Source organism: Triticum aestivum, chromosome 7A (genome assembly GCF_018294505.1).
Source record: "Triticum aestivum cultivar Chinese Spring chromosome 7A, IWGSC CS RefSeq v2.1, whole genome shotgun sequence".
In the NCBI taxonomy this organism is placed as follows: Eukaryota; Viridiplantae; Streptophyta; class Magnoliopsida; order Poales; family Poaceae; genus Triticum; species Triticum aestivum.
This window is the reverse complement of record NC_057812.1, coordinates 422,552,202-422,573,940: the sequence shown is the minus strand read 5'-3', so window position 1 is coordinate 422,573,940 and position 21,739 is coordinate 422,552,202. Positions and strand designations below refer to the sequence as shown.

The 21,739-nt window shown below is 45.0% G+C and overlaps 2 protein-coding genes and 1 pseudogene across 8 annotated transcripts in view; 1 reads left to right on the top strand and 2 right to left on the bottom strand.

Annotated features, from left to right (window-relative positions):
• Positions 1–8,530: 8,530 nt before the first annotated feature.
• On the top strand, positions 8,531–17,979 carry LOC123147318 (putative glycerol-3-phosphate transporter 1). 7 transcript variants are annotated; one of them, XR_006473164.1, is made up of 6 exons: positions 8,531–8,715; positions 9,895–10,910; positions 11,059–11,625; positions 16,252–16,371; positions 16,761–16,873; positions 17,730–17,979. XR_006473164.1 is itself a non-coding variant. In XM_044566546.1 (4 exons), exons 3-4 carry the CDS (start codon positions 9,977–9,979, stop codon positions 11,619–11,621), a joined length of 1,497 nt encoding a protein of 498 aa, XP_044422481.1. In that variant the 5' UTR covers positions 8,531–8,715; positions 9,080–9,133; positions 9,895–9,976; the 3' UTR covers positions 11,622–12,142. The 7 variants fall into 7 exon arrangements, 2 of the variants coding, with proteins under 2 accessions (XP_044422481.1, XP_044422480.1); XR_006473162.1 differs by having other exon boundaries at positions 16,252–16,429; XR_006473163.1 differs by having other exon boundaries at positions 16,252–16,463.
• Positions 12,785–14,590, bottom strand: LOC123153371 (uncharacterized; annotated as a pseudogene).
• A 588-nt stretch (positions 17,980–18,567) lies between the features above and the next one.
• The window catches only part of LOC123147320 (vesicle-associated protein 1-2), a 5,738-nt gene continuing 2,566 nt past the window's right edge, over positions 18,568–21,739 (bottom strand). The window contains exons 6-8 of the mRNA XM_044566547.1: positions 21,654–21,695; positions 20,885–20,962; positions 18,568–18,927 (exon numbers count right to left, since the gene is read on the bottom strand). Of these exons, the coding sequence (XP_044422482.1) occupies positions 18,817–18,927; positions 20,885–20,962; positions 21,654–21,695 (231 nt within the window). The 3' untranslated portion in view covers positions 18,568–18,816. The remainder of the gene's footprint in view (positions 18,928–20,884; positions 20,963–21,653; positions 21,696–21,739) is intronic.

Sequence of the window (21,739 nt, the reverse complement as noted above, 5' to 3'; positions counted from 1 at the left end):
TACAGTTACCTCGTCAAGTTCTACTTTCCTCCCACTCACTTCTTTCGAGAGAAACTCCTTCTCTAGAAAGGATCCATTCTTAGCAACGAATGTCTTGCCTTCGGATCTGTGATAGAAGGTGTACCCAACAGTCTCCTTTGGGTATCCTATGAAGACACATTTCTCCGATTTGGGTTCGAGCTTATCAGGTTGAAGCTTTTTCACATAAGCATCGCAGCCCCAAACTTTAAGAAACGACAACTTTGGTTTCTTTCCAAACCACAGTTCATAAGGCGTCGTCTCAACGGATTTTGATGGTGCCCTATTTAACGTGAATGCGGCCGTCTCTAAAGCATACTCCCAAAACGATAGCGGTAAATCAGTAAGAGACATCATAGATCGCACCATATCTAGTAAAGTAGAATTACAACATTCAGACACACCATTACGCTGTGGTGTTCCGGGTGGCGTGAGTTGCGAAACTATTCCACAATTTTTCAAATGTACACCAAACTCGTAACTCAAATATTCTCCTCCACGATCAGATCATAGAAACTTTATTTTCTTGTTACGATGATTTTCAACTTCACTCTGAAATTCTTTGAACTTTTCAAATGTTTCAGACTTATGTTTCATTAAGTAGATATACCCATATCTGCTTAAGTCATCTGTGAAGGTGAGAAAATAACGATATCCGCCACGAGCCTCAATATTCATCGGACCACATACATCGGTATGTATGATTTCCAACAAATCTGTTGCTCTCTCCATAGTACCAGAGAACGGTGTTTTAGTCATCTTGCCCATGAGGCACGGTTCACAAGTACCAAGTGATTCATAATCAAGTGGTTCCAAAAGTCCATCAGTATGGAGTTTCTTCATGCGCTTTACACCGATATGACCTAAACGACAGTGCCACAAATAAGTTGCACTTTCATTATCAACTCTGCATCTTTTGGCTTCAACATCATGAATATGTGTATCACTACTATCGAGATTCATCAAAAATAGACCACTCTTCAAAGGTGCATGACCATAAAAGATATTACTCATATAAATAGAACAACCATTATTCTCTGATTTAAATGAATAACCGTCTCGCATCAAACAAGATCCAGATATAATGTTCATGCTCAACGCTGGCACCAAATAACAATTATTTAGGTCTAATATTAATCCCGAAGGTAGATGTAGAGGTAGCGTGCCGACCGCGATCACATCGACTTTGGAACCGTTTCCCACGTGCATCGTCACCTCGTCCTTCGCCAGTGTTCGCTTAATCCGTAGTCCCTGTTTCGAGTTGCAAATATTAGCAACAGAACCAGTATCAAATACCCAGGTGCTACTGCGAGCTCTAGTAAGGTACACATCAATAACATGTATATCACATATACATTTGTTCACCTTGCCATCCTTCTTATCCGCCAAATACTTGGGGCAGTTCCGCTTCCAGTGACCAGTCTGCTTGCAGTAGAAGCACTCAGTTTCAGGCTTAGGTCCAGACTTGGGTTTCTTCTCTTGAGCAGCAACTTGCTTGCCGTTCTTCTTGAAGTTCCCCTTCTTCTTCCCTTTGCCCTTTTTCTTGAAACTAGTGGTCTTGTTAACCATCAACACTTGATGCTCCTTCTTGATTTCTACCTCCGCAGCTTTCAGCATTGCGAAGAGCTCGGGAATAGTCTTGTTCATCCCTTGCATATTATAGTTCATCACGAAGCTCTTGTAGCTTGGTGGCAGTGATTGGAGAATTCTGTCAATGACGCAATCATCTGGAAGATTAACTCCCATCTGAATCAAGTGATTATTATACCCAGACATTTTGAGTATATGCTCACTGACAGAACTGTTCTCCTCCATCTTGCAGTTATAGAACTTATTGGAGACTTCATATCTCTCAATTCGGGCATTTGCTTGAAATATTAACTTCAACTCCTGGAACATCTCATATGCTCCATGACATTCAAAACGTTGTTGAAGTCCTGATTCTAAGCCGTAAAGCATGGCACACTGAACTATCGAGTAGTCATCAGCTTTGCTCTGCCAGACGTTCATAACATCTGGTGTTGCTCCAGCAGCAGGCCTGGCACCCAGCGGTGCTTCCAGGACGTAATTCTTCTGAGCAGCAATGAGGATAATCCTCAAGTTACGGACCCAGCCCGTGTAATTGCTACCATCATATTTCAACTTTGCTTTCTCAAGGAACGCATTAAAATTCAACGGAACAACAGCACGAGCCATCTATCTACAATCAACATAAACAAGCAAGATACTATCAGGTACTAAGTTCATGATAAGTTTAAGTTCAATTAATCAAATTACTTAAGAACTCCCACTTAGATAGACATCCCTCTAATCTTCTAAGTGATTACGTGATCCAAATCAACTAAACCATAACCGATCATCACATGAGATGGAGTTGTTTTCAATGGTGAACATCGTTATGTTGATCATATCTACTATATGATTCACGCTTGACCTTTCGGTCTCCGTGTTCCGAGGCCATATCTGCATATGCTAGGCTCGTCAAGTTTAACCTGAGTATTCTGCGTGTGCAAAACTGGCTTGCACCCATTGTAGATGGACGTAGAGCTTATCACACCCGATCATCACGTGGTGTCTGGGCACGACGAACTTTGGCAACGGTGCATACTCAGGGAGAACACTTCTTGATAATTTAGTGAGAGATCATCTTATAATGCTACCGTCAATCAAAGCAAGATAAGATGCATAAAAGGATAAACATCTCATGCAATCAATATAAGTGATATGATATGGCCATCATCATCTTGTGCTTGTGATCTCCATCTCCGGAGCACCGTCATGATCACCATCGTCACCGGCGCGACACCTTGATCTCCATCGTAGCATCGTTGTCGTCTCGCCATCTTATGCTTCCACGACTATCGCTACCGTTTAGTGAAAAAGTAAAGCATTACATCGCGATTGCATTGCATACAATAAAGCGACAACCATATGGCTCCTGCCAGTTGCCGATAACTCGGTTACAAAACATGATCATCTCATACAATAAAATTCATCATCATGCCTTGACCATATCACATCACAACATGCCCTGCAAAAATAAGTTAGACGTCCTCTACTTTGTTGTTGCAAGTTTTACGTGGCTGCTACGGGCTTAAGCAAGAACCAATCTCACCTACGCATCAAAACCACAACGATAGTTTGTCAAATAGACTCCGTTTTAACCTTCGCAAGGACCGGGGTAGCCATACTCGGTTCAACTAAAGTTGGAGAGACAGTCGCCCGCAAGCCACCTATGTGCAAAGCACGTCGGGAGAACCGGTCTCGCGTAAGCGTACGCGTAATGTCGGTCCAGGTCGTCTCGTCCAACAACACCGCCGAACCAAAGTATGACATGCTGGTAGGCAGTATGACTTATATCGCCCACAACTCACTTGTGTTCTACTCGTGCATATAACATCAAACCATAAAACCTGGGCTCTGATACCACTGTTGGGGAACGCAGTAATTTCAAAATTTTCCTACGCACACGCAAGATCATGGTGATGCACAGCAACGAGAGGGGAGAGTGTTGTCTACATACCCACGCAGACCGACTGCGGAAGCGTTGACGCAACGTAGAGGAAGTAGTCGTACATCTTCCCGATCCGACCGATCCAAGCACCGTTACTCCGACACCTCCGAGTTCTTAGCACATGTACAACTCGATGATGATCCCCGGGCTCCGATCCAGCAAAGCGTCGGGGAGGAGTTCCGTCAGCACGACGGCGTGGTGACGATCTTGATGTTCTACCGTCGCAGGGCTTCGCCTAAGCACTGCTACAATATGATTGAGGTGGAATATGGTGGCAGGGGGCACCGCACACGGCTAAGGAACGATCTCAAGGATCAACTTGTGTGTCTAGGGGTGTCCCCTGCCTCCGTATATAAATGATCCAAGGGGAGGGGCTGGCCGGCCAAGGGGGGCGCGCCAGGAGAGTCCTACTCCCTCTGGGAGTAGGATTCCCTCCCCCAATCCTAGTTGGAATAGGACTCCTTGAGGGGGGGAAAGAGAAAGAGGGGGCCGGCCACCTCTCCTAGTCCTAATAGGACTAGGAGAGGGGGGAGGTGCGCGGCCACCTTGGGCTGCCCCTTTCTCCTTTCCACTAAAGCCCACTAAGGCCCATATAGCTCCCGAGGGGTTCCGGTAACCTCCCGGTACTCCGGTAAAATCCCGATTTCACCCGGAACACTTCCGATATCCAAACATAGGCTTCCAATATATCAATCTTTATGTCTCGACCATTTAGAGACTCCTCGTCATGTCCGTGATCACATCCGGGACTCCGAACTAACTTCGGTACATCAAAATGCATAAACTCATAATAACTGTCATCGTAACGTTAAGCGTGCGGACCCTACGGTTCGAGAACAATGTAGACATGACCGAGACACGTCTCCGGTCAATAACCAATAGCGGGACCTGGATGTCCATATTGGCTCCTACATATTCTACGAAGATCTTTATCGGTCGGACCGCATAACAACATACGTTGTTCCCTTTGTCATCGGTATGTTACTTGCCCGAGATTCGATCGTCGGTATCCAATACCTAGTTCAATCTCGTTACCGGCAAGTCTCTTTACTTGTTCCGTAATACATCATCTCGCAACTAACTCATTAGTTGCAATGCTTGCAAGGCTTATGTGATGTGCATTACCGAGAGGGCCCAAAAATACCTCTCCGACAATCGGAGTGACAAATCCTAATCTCGAAATACGCCAACCCAACATCTACCTTTGGAGACACCTGTAGAGCTCCTTTATAATCACCCAGTTACGTTGTGACGTTTGGTAGCACACAAAGTGTTCCTCCGGTAAACGGGAGTTGCATAATCTCATAGTCATAGGAACATGTATAAGTCATGAAGAAAGCAATAGCAACATACTAAACGATCGGGTGCTAAGCTAATAAAATGGGTCGTGTCAATCAGATCATTCAACTAATGATGTGACCTCGTTAATCAAATAACAACACCTTGTTCATGGTTAGGAAACATAACCATCTTTGATTAACGAGCTAGTCAAGTAGAGGCATACTAGTGACACTAAGTTTGTCTATGTATTCACACATGTATTATGTTTCCGGTTAATACAATTCTAGCATGAATAATAAACATTTATCATGATATAAGGAAATAAATAATAACTTTATTATTGCCTCTAGGGCATATTTCCTTCAAGGGGTGCCACCGCAACGAATACGAAAATGATGCCACGACAACATATCGATTATCCGGTAGCCCACGGGGATACTAGTGCAAAAGGAAGTGACGGGAGCGTGCAAAAGATGGTGGGGTGATCCCGGTAACCGGGTTCCCATGGGTCGACGGTGGTGCCAAGCGAGGGAAACAACTAACATTCACGGGCAGATACAACAACCAACATGCATCTCATACAACTCATGCATACGGTCCACGAGTGGTCGTCTCGAGGTTATACCTTCGAAGCGTGCCTTTTCGGAACGGATCAAGTTCGATGCGGTGTAGGGGAAGTAGACATTCTCGGGACGTTCGTAGTGGAAGTAGTCATTCTCGCATGCTCTAGGATCGACGGTAGAGGTTCTCGCAATCTCGGCGGCAGTATTGGTACATGTTTTCCTGCAGATGTTCAGGGTCACGGCGAGGAACTTGATGCATCGTTGAACTTGGCGTCCGAGGAATCCCGCGTAGTCGTACACGAGTCATAGTCGAACTTGACGGTTCCATTACACGGTTCTTCGGAGACAGTAGTTGTTCTCGGTTCGTAGACGAACTTGACGGATCTGAGGGCTCCGGCCATCGGGGTACTTGACGCAACACCGAGTAGTCGTACGTTTTGAAGAGGAACTTGGCGTCCGAAGGTGTACTTGGCGAACAACGATCATCGTGGAAGTAGTGGTACTTAGGCGTTTCGGTCAGCACTCGTTCGGGCATCCTTGGTCTTGCCGGTGGTGTGGGTCTCCTTGGGTCAAACAAGATGTGCAAGGCCAGATTGGCGACGGGGACTTGAAGCACGGTTCCTGCAGCGCTGGTAACGGCGAAGACGAGCGGATCCTGGTCGGCCGGCGTCGGATCCGGGCAAACGGCGGCGCGAACGGAGCCCGAGGGCGGAGGAGCTTGAGCGCGGGACGGCGGCCTGGTGGCGTTGGCGCTCCTGCAACAGTTCACGTGAAGGAAGAGCGACGGGGAGGCATGGGCGAGGAGGTGGACGCCGGCAGCGTCAGCTCCGTGGCAGGAGGCCAGGGCCATGGACGGCGAAGCAGCACGGCGGCACGCTCGTGGCAGGCTTCTGCAGCCACAGAAGAGGACGAGGCAGGGGCGTAGAGCTCCCATAGGTGGGCGCTGGTCGTGGTCGCCGGCGATGGAGGCGGAGCAGAGGAGGCGGTCGAGGCCGGCGCTGGTCGGCGCTGCGGCGGCGTCCTGCTGGTGGCCGGCGACGTGGACATGGGGCGGCGGAGCCGCAAGTGAAGAAGCAAAGGCACAAGGAGGACCATGGCGACACGGGCGACGAAGCAGCAGCGGCGTTGGCGCCGAGCCATGCAGCGGGGAGGCGAGGAGGTGAAGAGGGATCGAGAGGGAGAGGCTGCGGGAGGAAGATGGGATAGAGGGAGATGGTGGTTCGGGCGCTGCGGGAGAGAGAGGGTGAGATCAAGAGGGAGTGGCTGCGCAAGGAAGGAGAGCAGGGTGCGGGCTAGGTTAGAGGGTTAGGTGGGCCGGGGGAGTGGGCCTTGGAGCCGTCTAGGTTTAGGTGCAGCTGGGCCTAAATGGCCTGCTGGGCTCCCTTCTCTCCCTCTCTTGATTTCTAAAAACAGAAAAAAAAAACAAAGAAGGAAAAAGGAGAAGAAAGGAGGTATTGGGGAAGAAGTAGGACACGCGTATAAATTTCCGGACCCACAAAACTGAGCTGGAACCAAGAAGATAGAAGTTGGCGTGAATGCAAGATTTAAATTCGAACTCATTTGAATATCATTCAAATGGGTTTGAATTGGGGCTAGGTTTTAGAAGTGCTCAAAAAATGTTGAGATTAAAGAAAAGAGCCTCGATAAATAGGAAAAGAATTTGGCAAAGTTAGAGAGTCCAAACTTGAGGCAGGAAAGGAAGGGATTTAATATGCCCGTGTGTTGCGGTAAATTCCAAACTAATGGAATATTTTATATAGCTCCCTAAATATTGGGAGGGTATGTTTTAAAGAGAAAACACCATGTGAGTTCTTTCGATTTAAATAGATCAACGATCTATGCAATTTATTTAGTTGAGATGCAAAAGTTTTATGACATGATGCAATGCACATGATACAAAGATGAATGCAACAAACCGACAACTCACACGATGAAAACCCGAAAACTCTGAAAGGCATCTGAAGCTCCGGCCTTAGGGCGTCACACGGGTGAGGGTAGCCTGTGTGGCCATGTGGAAAGTGAGTCACTATCGCGAGCAACTGCATAAAACGAAGCCGATCGACCAACTCGGAACATTTTTTACAAGGAGTGCAAGACTAGCTCCTCTTCTTGGGGTTTGCGTGCGAAGCAGATGTTTTTATTTATTTGAGGGAATGTGCGAAGTAGATTTTTTTTTGAGGGAGCGTGCGAAGCAAATCATGAGATATGGGTCGTGCCACCTTATGGTTGATTGTCTTGTGCTAAAGTGGTTCCAATTCTTATGACTGCATGACGTGGTTGTGCTATCACTTAAATTTGGGATCCCAATCGACGACCGTTCTAGGGGATGATGGCAAGCGCGACCCCAGGATGACAATTTTTGTGGCTGGGGATGGCTTTTTCAAAACTGTCATGGCATTTTGTTTAAATTGTGGGATGTTCTAGGCAGAAACTACCACTCTGACAGCTCTGGGGCTTTTGCCAGGATTTGATACGGCGAACATCCATCAGATAACATTACGGTAAATTTGTTATTAAGAACTACTTCCTCCATTCGTTTTTATAAAACGGTTTAGACAGCTAGTTTTAAACTGTTTAGAGCTGAGCGGGCTTAAATGCCTTATACTCCGTATAAGTGAAGCAGAGGTAGTAGTAGTGGAGTACTCCCTCCGTTCCAAAATATAGCGCGTCCTTGGTTTCCGTGCTTCAACTTTGACCATTAATTTAATCAACAAGACCGACTGCGGCGGACGAAAAAATTATACCAATGAATTCGTATTCAAAAAAAGTTTTTAATTATATAATTTTTGATCCCGCCGCAGTCGGTCTCGTGGGTTAAATTTATGGTCAAAGTTGAACCTCGAAAAGCGTTGGGCGCGCTATATTTTGGAACGGAGGGAGTATGAGTTGCTGTCACTTTGGAGTACGGGTTTGATGTGGCTTGAGAGCCTCCCCAATATATGACCAGTCTCGTGGTTGACGTTTAGCGTGACATATAAAAGGGTTGCCATTGCCAGTTTGCCACTTCGGCTTGTGCTTGTGAACCCTGTGGCGTCAGTCTGCTCCAGACAATAAATAAAAGTGAAAGGGCATTATGGTCCAAGGGCATCGCCGTAAATACCTCTGCAAGCTTGGCTTGCCATCAGAATAAATGCAAGCCAGCCTCGCCCGAACTCCTCGAGCCACCCAAACTCTCGAGAAAAAACAGACGCCAAGAGCGGAAAGAAACGACCTCCTTCCTTCCTTCCCCAGCCATCTCCTCCTCTCCTGCCTGCGCGTGCGCATTTTCACACTAAACCCCCAATCCAACCTGCCGCGGCTCGTCGCAGATCGGCAGAGCAGTCCACCGCCTCCGCGGAGGTGTGTTCTCGCCCCGAATCCCGGTTTCTTCATCTCCCTCCTCCTTCTTCCTTACTGATTCTGCACGCCCAATCCGTAAGCTTTGTTCCCTTTGCTTCTTTGGATCGTCGGTTTTGGCGCGGAGGGTGATGGGTTTGGGGGAGGTTTGGGTTGGACCCAGGGCAGGGAGATGGGAAGGATTTTTAGTCCCTTCAGGATTCATGGGGGGAGAGAGAGAGACGATAATCAGTGGCGGAGCTATGTTGGGGCCAGGGGGGGCTGCTGCCCCCCCAGCCTTGGCTCAATTTCTGAAGAAATTTTTTTAGGGAGACTTTCGTCTAGCTCCGCCACTGACGATAATCTCTCCCGTTATTTCCTGAATTAGGTGCTTGTTCCGCTGGTGGTACTGCTCGGTAGCCGTGGATAGAGCATTTAAACAGTAAGTAATATTTTGGATTTCGAATATCCAATACTGTACTAAGTTTAGTTCCTGTGATGGAGACCCTGAAATTTTATCCGGGGATATTCAGGTCAGATCAGCCTTGCTCCCCCTACATCCACTTGGGGATCTTTTTACCTGCCCCGATTAATAGTATGGTAGATAATTGATACCTTAGAGTCACGTCTAAGTCGGTTGATTGCTAAGGAACGCATTTGCACTCAATAATAGGGGTGAATTCTGATTTGTGGTGTTGGAGATAAGAATAGTGTATCGTCAGTCCTTTGTACCCATGTGCTCTCCATGATCTAGGTCACAGATGACGTGATCATATTGTGCAGAACAAGAGCAAGATGGGTTTCCGCTTTTGGTGATCTAGTGGATGACTTGCACTTGCGATCATTGAACTGGGCTAGCCAACATATTGATCAATTTGTTTCCCAAATTGCTTCGGGATCATTAGATGTGTGAATTTTTACCATGTTTGCGTGTTAACCAAATAGCACAAAGTTGTGTTGGGATTAACGGAGTTTAAAGTTTTATAAAATGTGTTGAATTATTGGGTGCATCCATTTCCCCCATATTTGCATGGTAACCAAAATTCTACGAAGATGCGTTTGGATCAGTGATTTCTAGTTTTTTAAAGCACGATTGCTTATGGATGTTACTAACCACTAAGAGATGTATAACTTCAATTATCAATTGTAACATAGAATCGCTCCTTTTACCCATTTGTCTTACATCCTCTTTGATGCTTTCAGGTGGTGATCATTCTTTTATCAGGAGGTGTACATCTGCTTGGCCTCTGGCAGTAGCTGCAGTTACCAACAGTCGAGAGTTCTCATGGCCAGGTCTCATGAGACGACGAGTAGGAAACCTCCTGGCCTCCGGTTATTCAAAGGTGCCAAGGCTCTAAGAAATTACCAGACGTTCGTCTTGGTCCTTACATTCTTGGCATACACTTGCTTCCATATGACTCGGAAGATAACAAGCATTGTCAAGAGTGAGCTTGATCCCCAGACCAAAGTGGGGTCTGCCTGGGGACGATTGCACACACGCAACAGTCTCAACATTGGTTGGTCTCCATTTAACACCGCTGATGGTTCCACTTTGCTTGGTGAGATAGATGTCGCATTCCTTGCGGTGTATTCTCTTGGGATGTTCTTCGCCGGGCATCTTGGTGACCGCATGGACTTGAGGATTGTTCTAACAATTGGCATGATTAGCACTGCCATATTCACTGCGCTCTTTGGTGCTGGATATTGGCTAAATATTCACAACTTCTACTACTTTCTGGTCTTTCAGATGATTGCTGGCTTATTTCAATCATCTGGATGGCCTTCAGTCGTTGCAGTTGTTGGTAACTGGTTTGGGAAGAGCAAGAGGGGATTGATTATGGGTATATGGAACGCACATACTTCTATTGGAAACATATCCGGTTCGCTGCTTGCTGCATCTCTGCTGAAATTTGGATGGGGGTGGTCATTTGCCATCCCCAGCATCATCATGGCTCTTGCTGGGTTGGTGGTGTTCTTTTTCTTGCCGGTTAGTCCTGATGTAATGGAGATAGATATTGATGATGGGGAGGTAAACTCAGACAAGGATACTGCGAAGGAGCCCCTTTTGGAACCAGGCCAAGAAGTGAAACATAAGGCAATAGGATTCCTGGAGGCATGGAGGATTCCTGGAGTTGCACCGTTTGCTCTCTGCCTCTTCTTCTCCAAGCTGGTTGCATACACCTTCCTGTACTGGCTACCTTTTTACATCAGCCATACACGTAAGTCTTCTTATTCATCTTTCAAATCTGTATAACATTGTTTCCTTTGGTGCTTCGGTAGCGACTCGGATGTCTGTATTTTTTTTTCTGTTATAACCTGAACCATGCTTTAAACTGTTCATTCCTGATAGACCTTTGCTTGTTTCAGCTATTGGCAACGAGTACCTCTCTGATGCGATGGCTGGCAGCTTGTCAACAGTCTTCGATGTTGGAGGTGTGTTGGGAGGAGTCCTTGCCGGTCATATCTCTGATCGCTTAAATGCACGAGCTATCACGGCCGCGAGCTTCATGTACTGTGCCATACCTGCCCTTTTCTTGTACAGAACATATGGAAGCATGTCGATGATGTCGAACATTTGCCTCATGTTCATCACTGGCATGTTTGTCAATGGTCCTTATGCCCTGATCACAACTGCAGTGTCAGCTGACCTTGGCACTCACAGCTCATTGAATGGTAATTCTCGGGCACTGGCCACTGTGACAGCAATCATCGATGGGACCGGGTCGGTTGGTGCCGCAATCGGGCCATTGCTCACAGGATACATCTCAACAGAGAGCTGGAGTGCCGTGTTCACGATGTTGATGGCAGCAGCACTTCTTGCTGGGCTCCTCTTGACACATCTTGTCTGTGCTGAGCTAAGAGGAAAGCTGTCTTCCAATGTGAGCAAGGTTGTCGCCAATGCACAAACTACCTGCTCAGATCAAGTATAAGATTGTAAGTATGGTCTGCTCGCGCTCACGATGTGGTATTATGCATTGGAAACAATTTTTGTAGTTCCATCACCTTCTTGGTCGACATCAGTACGAGTCTGAAATAAGCTGAAGGATGGGGTTTCCGAGTGACTTGCTCCGTACAAACTCCAGGAATGACTAGCAGAGGGTAGAAAAGTTATGTCCAGATTTTTTATTTAGACAAGATGGAGGTGAAAACAGCAAAAGTTTCTGAGCCCACATATAATTTCTTTTCTATAGTGCCTTGTAAATACGAATTGGGCAATAAGTTTGGGCCTGTGTTTGCTTGTATCACTGCATATTTAAGCTTGGACGCATGTGATTGCTGTTTAGTGTAGATATAAGGAAATCTCCCTCTACAAGATGAGATCTGATTCTATCTGCTGGCCATCTTGATCCCCTTTTGTACTTGTAAATACGTCGAGTTGATAAAATTTGGAATTGAGATCCCAGGGAAGTGTTGGTCCAAGAAAATAAATGGTGTACTGATTATTTGTTCATATGCTTTCAGTTTCGTTATTAGAAGATAACTTGTGGTTTACACACCTAACTTTTGGAGTGATCTGATATACACTGCTATATTAGTATATTCTTTATATACTAGTAGGAAAGGAACCTACATATACATATATCCTTTTGATGTTTCATTGTTATATCTTCGGTTCAGTCAACTGATTTACAATTGGCCTTCATTCAATTTTTTGGCCGTTCGATCTCATGCCAAGATCGGCACTGGGAGCTGGCTTTTCGGACGTTTTTTTTGTTTGGCACCCAGCGCACCCGGCAAATGCCTTTTTGCGTTTGTGCTGACGGTTTTTTCGCCCTGGGGGTGATCGAGTTTCCAGCCGCGCCCCTAGGTTTTGGCCCCCGGACGCCCAAAAATTCGAACTTGTCTTTCCCGCTGCCAAAAAACACAGATTCGGCGATCATCATGCCACAAGTCGGCGATCATCATGCCACAGGTCGGTGATCAAAACATACCCAAAAGTTCGGCGACCAGGAAGGAATCATAGACATGGAACGCATCAAACGTGGGACTGGTCGGGGTTGGTGTCGCCGTGGGCGTGGCTTCAGTGCTCAGGCTCGGCGTTGGCGTGGCTTTAGTTCTCGGGCTGGGCATCGGTGTGGCTTCAGTTCTCGAGCTAGGCGTCGGCGTTGGCGTCGTCGTGGGCGTAGGGGTGGTGGTGGCCGCCGGTCCGGGGTCCGGGCATCTGGTTCAAGATGAGGCAGCGCTCTGCCAGGTACCATGCCTTCACCTGCTCGTCCATCGTCGACATGTCTGCCGCCATCAAGAACGTCAGGTCGGTGTTCCTCTTCTTCGAGGTGACATTGGTCCTGAGAAGGTCGAGCTTGACGTCATGCTTCGTCATCAACGCCGACCACCTCGTGTCGGATTTCTCCTCCCTCTTGGCGGCGTTGTTCTTGGCGTCGGCGATGCACTGCTCAATCGATGATTGCAGTCATTCGACAGCTGGTGCCACGTCCCTCGCCGCCTTGGCTCTTTTGTTGCCATCAGGGCACCCTTCTACCGCCATCGGGGCAGGCGCGTCCGGCTTGTAGGTCTCCTTGGCCTTGGCGAGAGCGAGCTGGCACTCCCTTCACTTCTCGCACGACTCGATCCTGGAGAACACGTGAAGGAACTTGAACTCTTGGTCGCTGTTGTCTTGGCGAAACATGTTGAACATCTGAACCATCTGCACAACCGAAGAACAACTGTCGGCGAAGAACACGACGAAAGAACTGATGAGCCGGCGACTGGCCATACCCGACCCTCGACGTTGGCGCCGCTTTCCGGGCGAGCCACGGCCTCCTCAAGGATCCCGTGCCACTTGTTGCAGGCCGCCTGGATGGTCTCCCAATGGTTCGCCATGGCCTTCTCGCCGCGATCCATGTGGATGGTGGCGAAGTCGGGGTCGACCAACTTGCGCTCGTCGAACGCCGTCTTGATCCTTCTCCAGTACTCTCCAGTACGTGTCGGCGTACTGATTCGAGCCGGTGATTGGGTCGATGCTGACGGTCTTCCATGCTTCGGCGAGGCACTCGTCTTCCTTGGATGTCCACTTGACACGAGGCTCGCCCGGCCTGGCCTTGGCTGCCCGCTTCTTTCTCCCTTTCGTCGCGGGCTTCGGCTCCGCCTCCACCGGTTCTTCCTCCACCTCATCCTCGGCGTCGTCGAGCTCATCGTCCATGTCGACGGCGGTGTCCATCGTTTCGTCTTGCGCGCGGAACCCGGGGCACGAAGCGACGGCGACCGAGCAGCTCGTGATGATCTCGTCCATGTCGGCGTCGGTGTTGCTGAACTGTGGCGCCGAACCGTGTGCGAAGGGTAGGGCGCCACGGTGCAGAGGTGGCGTGGGCGAGCCTGAGTACGCCGGCGGCGAGTAGCTGTACTGGGTGTTGAGGCCGGCGGTGAACGCGGGGGAGGGTGTGTGCGGGTCGGGGTTGAAGCCGGAGGGGGAGGCACGCGGCGGCGCGCCATGCGGGAAGGTGATGTTGGGGTTGAAGCCGCCATGTGCGTCATCGTCGGAGTAGCCAGGCGAGGGCACGTACCCCCATACTGGCGGCGAGAAGTTGGCCGGCGACGCGACGCTTAGCTGGCTCCCCCACGCGGCTTGTGGGCAGTGGCCTGACGGAAGGTTCATCATCCCCACGCGAGACGTCTCTCCCTGCTCCGCCGCCGCTGCCGCGTCCCTGGCCCTCTTGGTGATGAGCCTGTTCCGCCGATCGGTGGTGACCGCCTCCCGTCGTTCAACGTCTGCCTTCCACTCGGCGTTCGACAAGCCCGGTAGCCTTGCCATCGGCGCCCTCGGCTTCCTCTGTTTCGGTTGGGTGGTATCGGTGGCTAGGCGAGGGGGTGCATACTTCTTTGGCGGCATGGCGGCCGGATTTGATGGGGAGAATGGCGGGAGCAGCGGGAGAATGACGGGAGCGGCGGGGGAGAAGGGGGGAGCACGGGGGAAATGGACGGAAAAGGGAGGGGGGAGGCGGGAATATGCCTGTTTGTTGCCGACAGCGCGGTCCCACGCACCTTTTCGCTTCAGCCGGTGCCCCCGGCGCCCCCCGGTGCGCTGGTTTCGGCTTGGGTTTGCTGGTTGTTATTTCGGCCCAAACCGGCGATAAACAACGATCTGGGGCGTGACTGGGCCGATTTTTCGCCACCGGCGCTAGCACTGGGGAGCCTGTTGGGGAGATGCTCTTAAAGCAGCGGAGCGAAGGAGGCACCTCTTGGCGATTGCCTCATCGTCCATGGCGATTCTGATCGGCTCCCCCTCTTCTTTCTTCAGGTTGATTTCTGCTCCCGTGCCTCCTCGCTTCGGTTGTTGTCCCTTTCCCCGTTGTATTTCTTCTAGATCTAGTTGTTTGATTTGATTATCCTGTTGTTTGATGTAGATGTATGTGTATGTGCATTCGTAGATGTGGATTTGGCTTGCGATTTTGTTGCACTTGCAGTGGTAGATGCATGGATGTAGCGGTGCATCCGATTCCCCTGTCGACTTTCTTATCTGTTCGTCTGGACGTCTGATTCCGCTATCTTTTTTTTGTTAGATGTAGTGGCCTGCGTTATTAGGTAGCAATCGCATCAAATTCGTTACTGTAGTTTCATTTTAATTACAGTGTAATTTCCTCTGAAATATATAGGCAAGTGGCACTGTGATTACAGTGTAATTTCCAGAGGTAATCACAGTGCAATGTCTACTGTAACTTCTGTGATTTTAGTTTACAATCACTGCAATTGCAGTGCTATTTTCAGTTTAGTTACACTAGATCACAATGAAATTTTCAATTCAATTAAAGTAATTTTTGCGGTTTGTCTATGTTGTATCTTCAAGTATTTTAGAACCTTTTTCTGCGTGGTTTGTCTTAGTTGGGTTTGTCTATGTTGTGTCTTCAAGCATTTTAGAACCTTTTTCTGCGTGGTTTGTCTTAGTTGGGTAGTATTTGCATCCATTGTATACCCTTTTCTTTTCTTTTTCTATGTTTTAGGTAGTGTTGCATCTAAGTTTACAGCAGCTTCATGACTGTAATTCCATTTTAATTACAGTGTAATTTCCTCTGAAATTACATTGTAATTATAGTGTTCTTACAGTGGAATTTCAGAGTAACGGCAGTGTATTTTTCAGGATAATTACAATGTAAATCATAGTGCCATTTTACTGTAATTACTGTGCAATTTAACTATATTTTACAGTGTTGTTATGGTGTAATTTCCAGGGGTAATCACAGTGCAATATTTACAATAATTATACTGGGATATTTACTGTATTTACATTCAGTATAATTTCAGTATAATTACATTGGTAATTAGACTTTAAATCACACTGTCTTTGTTGAATAATGTTGCATCTAATCACACACTCAAAATATACTGAATCTACCTTTGTGTCAGAAACTTCGCTGTGCACAGGAAATTCTGCTTGCCTACTATTTTCAGCAACTTGATAATAGTAATTTCAGTATTTTTGCTACTGTAAATTTAAATTCTTTGCCATCGTGCTTTCGAAACAAAATTGACCAGTTTCTTTAATTTTAACTACAGTGCTCTGTGTGATACACTATGTGGAATAGAAAGGATTTATGATCTGTGCTTTTCTGCCTTGTGATTTTACAGGTCCTTCGATCTCAAAGAAATTCACTAGGCATGAGAAAAGAAGTTGGAATTGAAAGATTTCTGATCTGTGGATCGTCTCTTGTATGATCTTCTATAGTTCTCCCCAAATTTCTTGTTGCGGTTGTCCCTCCTTCCCTCTCTGCAAGCATCTCCCTCAAATCTCTCTTGATCTGGCTTGGTAATGACGATACATTTACAGCTGTACTTCCTAGGTGCATTTATTTTTTATTTCCTCTATATACATTTTTCTTCATATTATTCTTCCACGTTGCAGCTGTGCTTCCCTATAACCATTCGAAAGCATTGGTTTTCTTTCATGGTTTGTTTTAAGGAAAGAGCCTTAGCTTTCCTTGATCTGGCTTTTAATGAGCATTCTGAATTTCACTTGCAGATTCACGATCCATAGTACATTGTTTTAATCAATTTGTTTATAAATTAGTTTCCTTTTTGAAAGCACTGTGTTGTTATCTTTTAAGATTTATCTCTTGTGTTTTCTTTTATTTGAACAGATTACAAACTTCATAGGATTTTGGGATACTTTTATTACTCCCATGTTGAGGAAATGAATTGATTTTGATAAAATTGATGATGTCTTCCTAGCTGTTCCCAACCAGACCAATAGGTAATTTGTTTTTTACTATGGCTGACCTGATTTTCCTTATTTACATTGTTGGTATTTTTGTTTTTCTTCCTTTATTCATGTTTATCGAAGTGAGGACCACAAGGACTCTAGTTGATAACCATTTTTCCAGCCCTTGTCCTGAGAGGGCACCATCTGAACCCATGGGCATATGCACCCACTTCTCATAAAATGCATTTTAAGCACGTTTTAAAATGTCAAAAAATCAAAAGAAAATATCACGCATACATGTTCGCAAATGTGTGTACGCGGCACAAAGTTTTATAAAAAAATGTCTTTTTGTTTTGCCTCTGCAAAAAAGACAAATTTCAGTGCTTCTAAATAGTGTTTCACAACATAATTTTTTGTCTTTTTGCGCAGGCCACGAAAAAAGTTATTTTTCTGTGAAACTTTATGCACGCACATAGAACATGGAGACGTACCCGTGCAATTTTTTTTCCAGATTCTTTTAGAATTTAGAAATGTGTTTCTCAAAGTGGGTTCATATGTATCCGGGTTCATCCATGCACTTCTCGCCCTGTCATTCCCAACTTAAGGATAAAGTATGCCAATGATATGCTTTTCAGTGAGTTCAACGGCATGCATAAATTCTAGTTACTGATTTCTTTGTTGATAAAGAACTTCTATCTTTATACTTTAAATTTACAGTAAAGAGGCTCATGAATTCCTTTTTTCAGTTCTACTTTTGGCTGAAAGTTGCTTAATTACTGTACTCGTCTGCATCATTAACTGTATGTTGTAATATGTATTCTCAGCTTTTTGGGTCAGTGTGAATTGCTTCTCTTTTTGTTGTATATCTTCATGATTGGTCTATTTTCTTGTTTGATCCTTTTTTCAGACTGCGAAACAACAATGAGGAGAAGAAGGCCTTTTTGCATCGGTGAGATGTTGAACTATGGATAGGGCCGTGTGTATGTTGCTTCAGTGTGTAGTCATCTGTATGATAGGCAGTGTGTATTTTGGTTCAGTTGTTTCTGTATAATCTGTAGTTGACAGGTGCTACTATAATTCCTAGGTTTTATTACTGTAATTCCAAGGTTTTCTTACTGTAATTTCAAAGTTTACCACGTGCTTGTCATGAGTGCAAATGGGTCCAGTCCAACCCGCATCCATACCAACTCTTGACTCAGGACAGTTTAAGCACATACATACAAGGGACAAAAAATACACCTGTTAAATTTTCATTGGCTGGAAAATTCGAATGAAACTGAATTGTTTTTCAATCGACTGTGAAATAGACAGTCATCCTAAGCTAGACCAAGTCTATAGAAAAATATGCAAATATCGACAACACTAAATATAGATATGAAGTGTTCAAAAGAAGGATATGAAAAATGTATTTTATGATATTTCAAATGAAAATAATTTGGTGTTGTAGACATTGATATACTCTTCTATAGATTTGTGCGAGCTCATAAACATGTAGACAACTGAAAACAGGTTTGGCGCTTCCTCCCGCATACCTGCTTGGTTAAGAAATATGGCATCTTTTTATTAATCATTGATGAAAACTTGAACATGTCAAAATGCACCATATATTCCAAACAGAGTATAAAGAGGGGAAAATCCAGTTCTTCCACAAACTAGAATAGCAAATTACTGCAACACAAATCAGATTTACCTTTCCAAATGGCACACACATTCAACTATGGACTGGCAATTTCACAGTACAGGTCTAACTGTGAACAAAAGCAATTGATGCATTTTCCAAGTTACAGCGTCATCATAGCGCACAACTCACCAATGAAATTAACAACAAAAGAAGCTTAAACTAGCTCAATATTTCTCACACATGTACTCCTATATTGACAAAACATAAAGGAGAACTTGAAGACATTTGATCTCGAATGATCTTTTCAAGTTCCCAAACATGACTAGCAAGTCCAGTTCCCTTCGATACGGTCAAGTGATACGGATGAAAAGAATTATGACTTCATCATGTAGCCCAGGAAGATCCCGATCAAAGCTACAATTATGACAATTACAAAGGAAAACCCTCCACCGCGCCTCTTGCTGACTTCCCGTCTCATCATATCCTGTGATAAACAGAAAAACATGATAAAAGTGAATCACAGATTCATGACAGAAAAGTAGTAAATATAAATTGTTTCAGACAAATATCTCTCTTCTTCTATTAGCTTTAGTACTAGATAGAAGAATAGTATGCAGAGTCTATATTTTAGGTAGGCATCACTATATATACAATTATATTGCCTAGCGACATGAGGTTCATCTAGCTGTCTATTGGCTTCATCGATGCACCACTATTTCTTTTATTTGCCATGCTCAAGTTCTTAAAAGGATTGTTCATATTAGCATGCAATAATCTAAAACGACACAAACAAATGACCATTTCATTGAACGAACCTATTTCTTACAACCAAGATGTTAGACATGAGCTCAGAAGTTCCTATCCACTTCTAAATGATCCTTAAAACTCCTGCATCTCTCAGTTTGACTTTTTTTGGTCTTCGACACAGTTTCGACTATGATTTTCACTTATAGTATGTCTACAGAATTGGTATAAAGATGCATGAAATGAAACTATTTTGCAACACAAATACAACGATACTATTTATACATGCCCAATCCATACACTTTATTATATATCAAGTTGTCAAAGTTGCGCATTAAAGACCGTGCAAAATCAAGCGCGCCCTAGATTGTGGGAGTATGCAATTTCATTATTTCAGTTCACCTTTCCTAACAAGGATTTGAGTAGTTCAGTAGCAATGCACTTATAGTGGTTTCTTACACTGACATCAAGGGTGGTTTGCTAGAAGTACTACTGAGGTTCCAGAAGTGTGGAAGTTGGGCAAGTGGTTATTTGGGTGGCTTATAGTGGAAACTATTCTGGCTCCCTCTGTACATCAAGGACTGTAAATACCTCATTTATGAATTTGTATAGTGAAGATTTTAATCAAAATATCGAAGACAGAGCCCGGTTTCAGGTTGAAATACAGAAACCAAAAATTACTCAGCAGTAGAGAAAAACCCAAGCAATTGACGTTTTAATCTTCAGAATACATAAATTGGAAAGGAAATCTTTGAAATGTTATGTTGGAGCTGAAGATTCTCCAGCATGACTAGTATCGAGCTGAGGTAGCAAAAAACAAACAGCATATATATGCAGATTGCTCTGGATGTATAACCTGTTTGGTTCATGACTAACTTTGCCATAACTAACCTTAGGCAAAATGTAGCTGCCACAAAAAGTGTGGCTAACAAAATGGCCACCACAAGTGTGGCAAGATTTGGCAAAAAATTGAGTCTATGACATGTGGACCATATCACTAGAAAAGTGTGGCAAGCCACAAGTGTGGCAATGAACCAAACACAAGCCTAAGATGTTGTGGCATGACTAAGGTTAGGCATGGCAACCTTAGGCTGGGAACCAAACAGGCCAGTAGTGTTCTTTTGGAAAAATGTCTTGTAGAAGTTCTTTGGCATGGGAACAGCAACTTAAAACAATTCAGTGTTGACTAGCTTGGGATCAACAGCCAGTCTTGTGACAAGTCAGAAGTCACCAGGCATGTTTCATTTATTTACAGTTTCAACTATGGAGCTTTCATTTTCATCAATTTGAGAATAAACAGGTACATCCATTGCTATTGTTATTCCTAATGCAGAAAGCGACAGTTAGGTGCCTTTTGAGCTTCAAGATAGTTCCATATTACTACTTTAATGTAATAACTCTGTTGGTTTGGTCCTCAAGTAAAAATGCCCAATACATCACAAGGAAACAAGAAGGGTGAAAATTTTCAAAACAGAAAATGATAGGGAGAAGAAGAAAACTAAAGCATTCACAGCAGCTTTATGCTTTTAAGTTCCTCTTAGCACCAATTGAATTTAGATTCTTAAATTTCAGATGATCATAGATGGTGGCATCTAGTAGGTGCTTAGTATTAGATAAGTTCCAAAACTTCAGATAAAGGTTCCACTATGAAGCCACAGTACTATATCTAGAAAGATAGCATGCAATACTGCACTCACAAGTTCCTGTCTAATTTTATGGTTCTGTTGAATTGCAGAATTCTTTTCTTCGGTCAACTTGGAGATCAAAGCTCCAGCCTGCAAAACAAATTTGAGAATGTAAGATATTTCATATTACGACATACTAAACCATAGCCATTATTAAAGAAACTAGATGATACCCCGCGCGTTTCTGCAGGAACCTTGTTAAAACAAATGCATAACTTAGGTGCTACAGAAACAACTAAAACTAATGCAAAAGCAAATGTAAAAACAATCTAGGTTTACATTTTATAAAAACAATAAAACACACAAAGTTGCATAAAAAGAGAAACTTCTGGATCGAACTTATGACTGGCATGCATGGCTTGATTCCCCACAAAAGAAAAGACGTGCGTGACTTGATGAGGTGCCAAGTTTTTCGTGGATAGATTAATACAAAAAAAAGTAACTTATGACCACATGCATGACTTGTTGATGTGGCATGGCTGCATGGAGAGGAAAATTAGGTGGTGGGTTGCACCTATGTAGGAATAAAGGATGAGGGGAGAGCTAAATCACAAAAAAGGGCAACCTGGTGCATGTAGCTCCCGCTTGCGCAGGGTCCAGGGAAGGGTCCGACCACTTTGGGTCTATAAAATCGCATGAAACTTGCCGTGATACAAGATACCAGTAATCAAATGTAACATAATGTGTAAGGCCACAACCATTTCAGGAAACTAACATAATTATGAGCCAACAAATCATTGATGAACTTATTATTGGATCACACACTGGAATAACAACTGACCTCTAAAGATTTTTCTTGGGGCTCAATGCGTTCTCGCAGTGCCTGCAATGAATACAGAATCAAGTAATTATCCCTCAACAGGGGGT

What these genes read in the sequence shown, in the direction of transcription:
- LOC123147318 (XM_044566545.1), top strand. Translation starts at nt 9,977, where the DNA reads ATGGCCAGGTCTCATGAGACGACGAGTAGGAAACCTCCTGGCCTCCGG. An exon ending in TTTTTACATCAGCCATACAC is followed by an intron (nt 10,911 to 11,058) that starts GTAAGTCTTCTT and finishes TGCTTGTTTCAG; the next exon opens with CTATTGGCAACGAGTACCTC.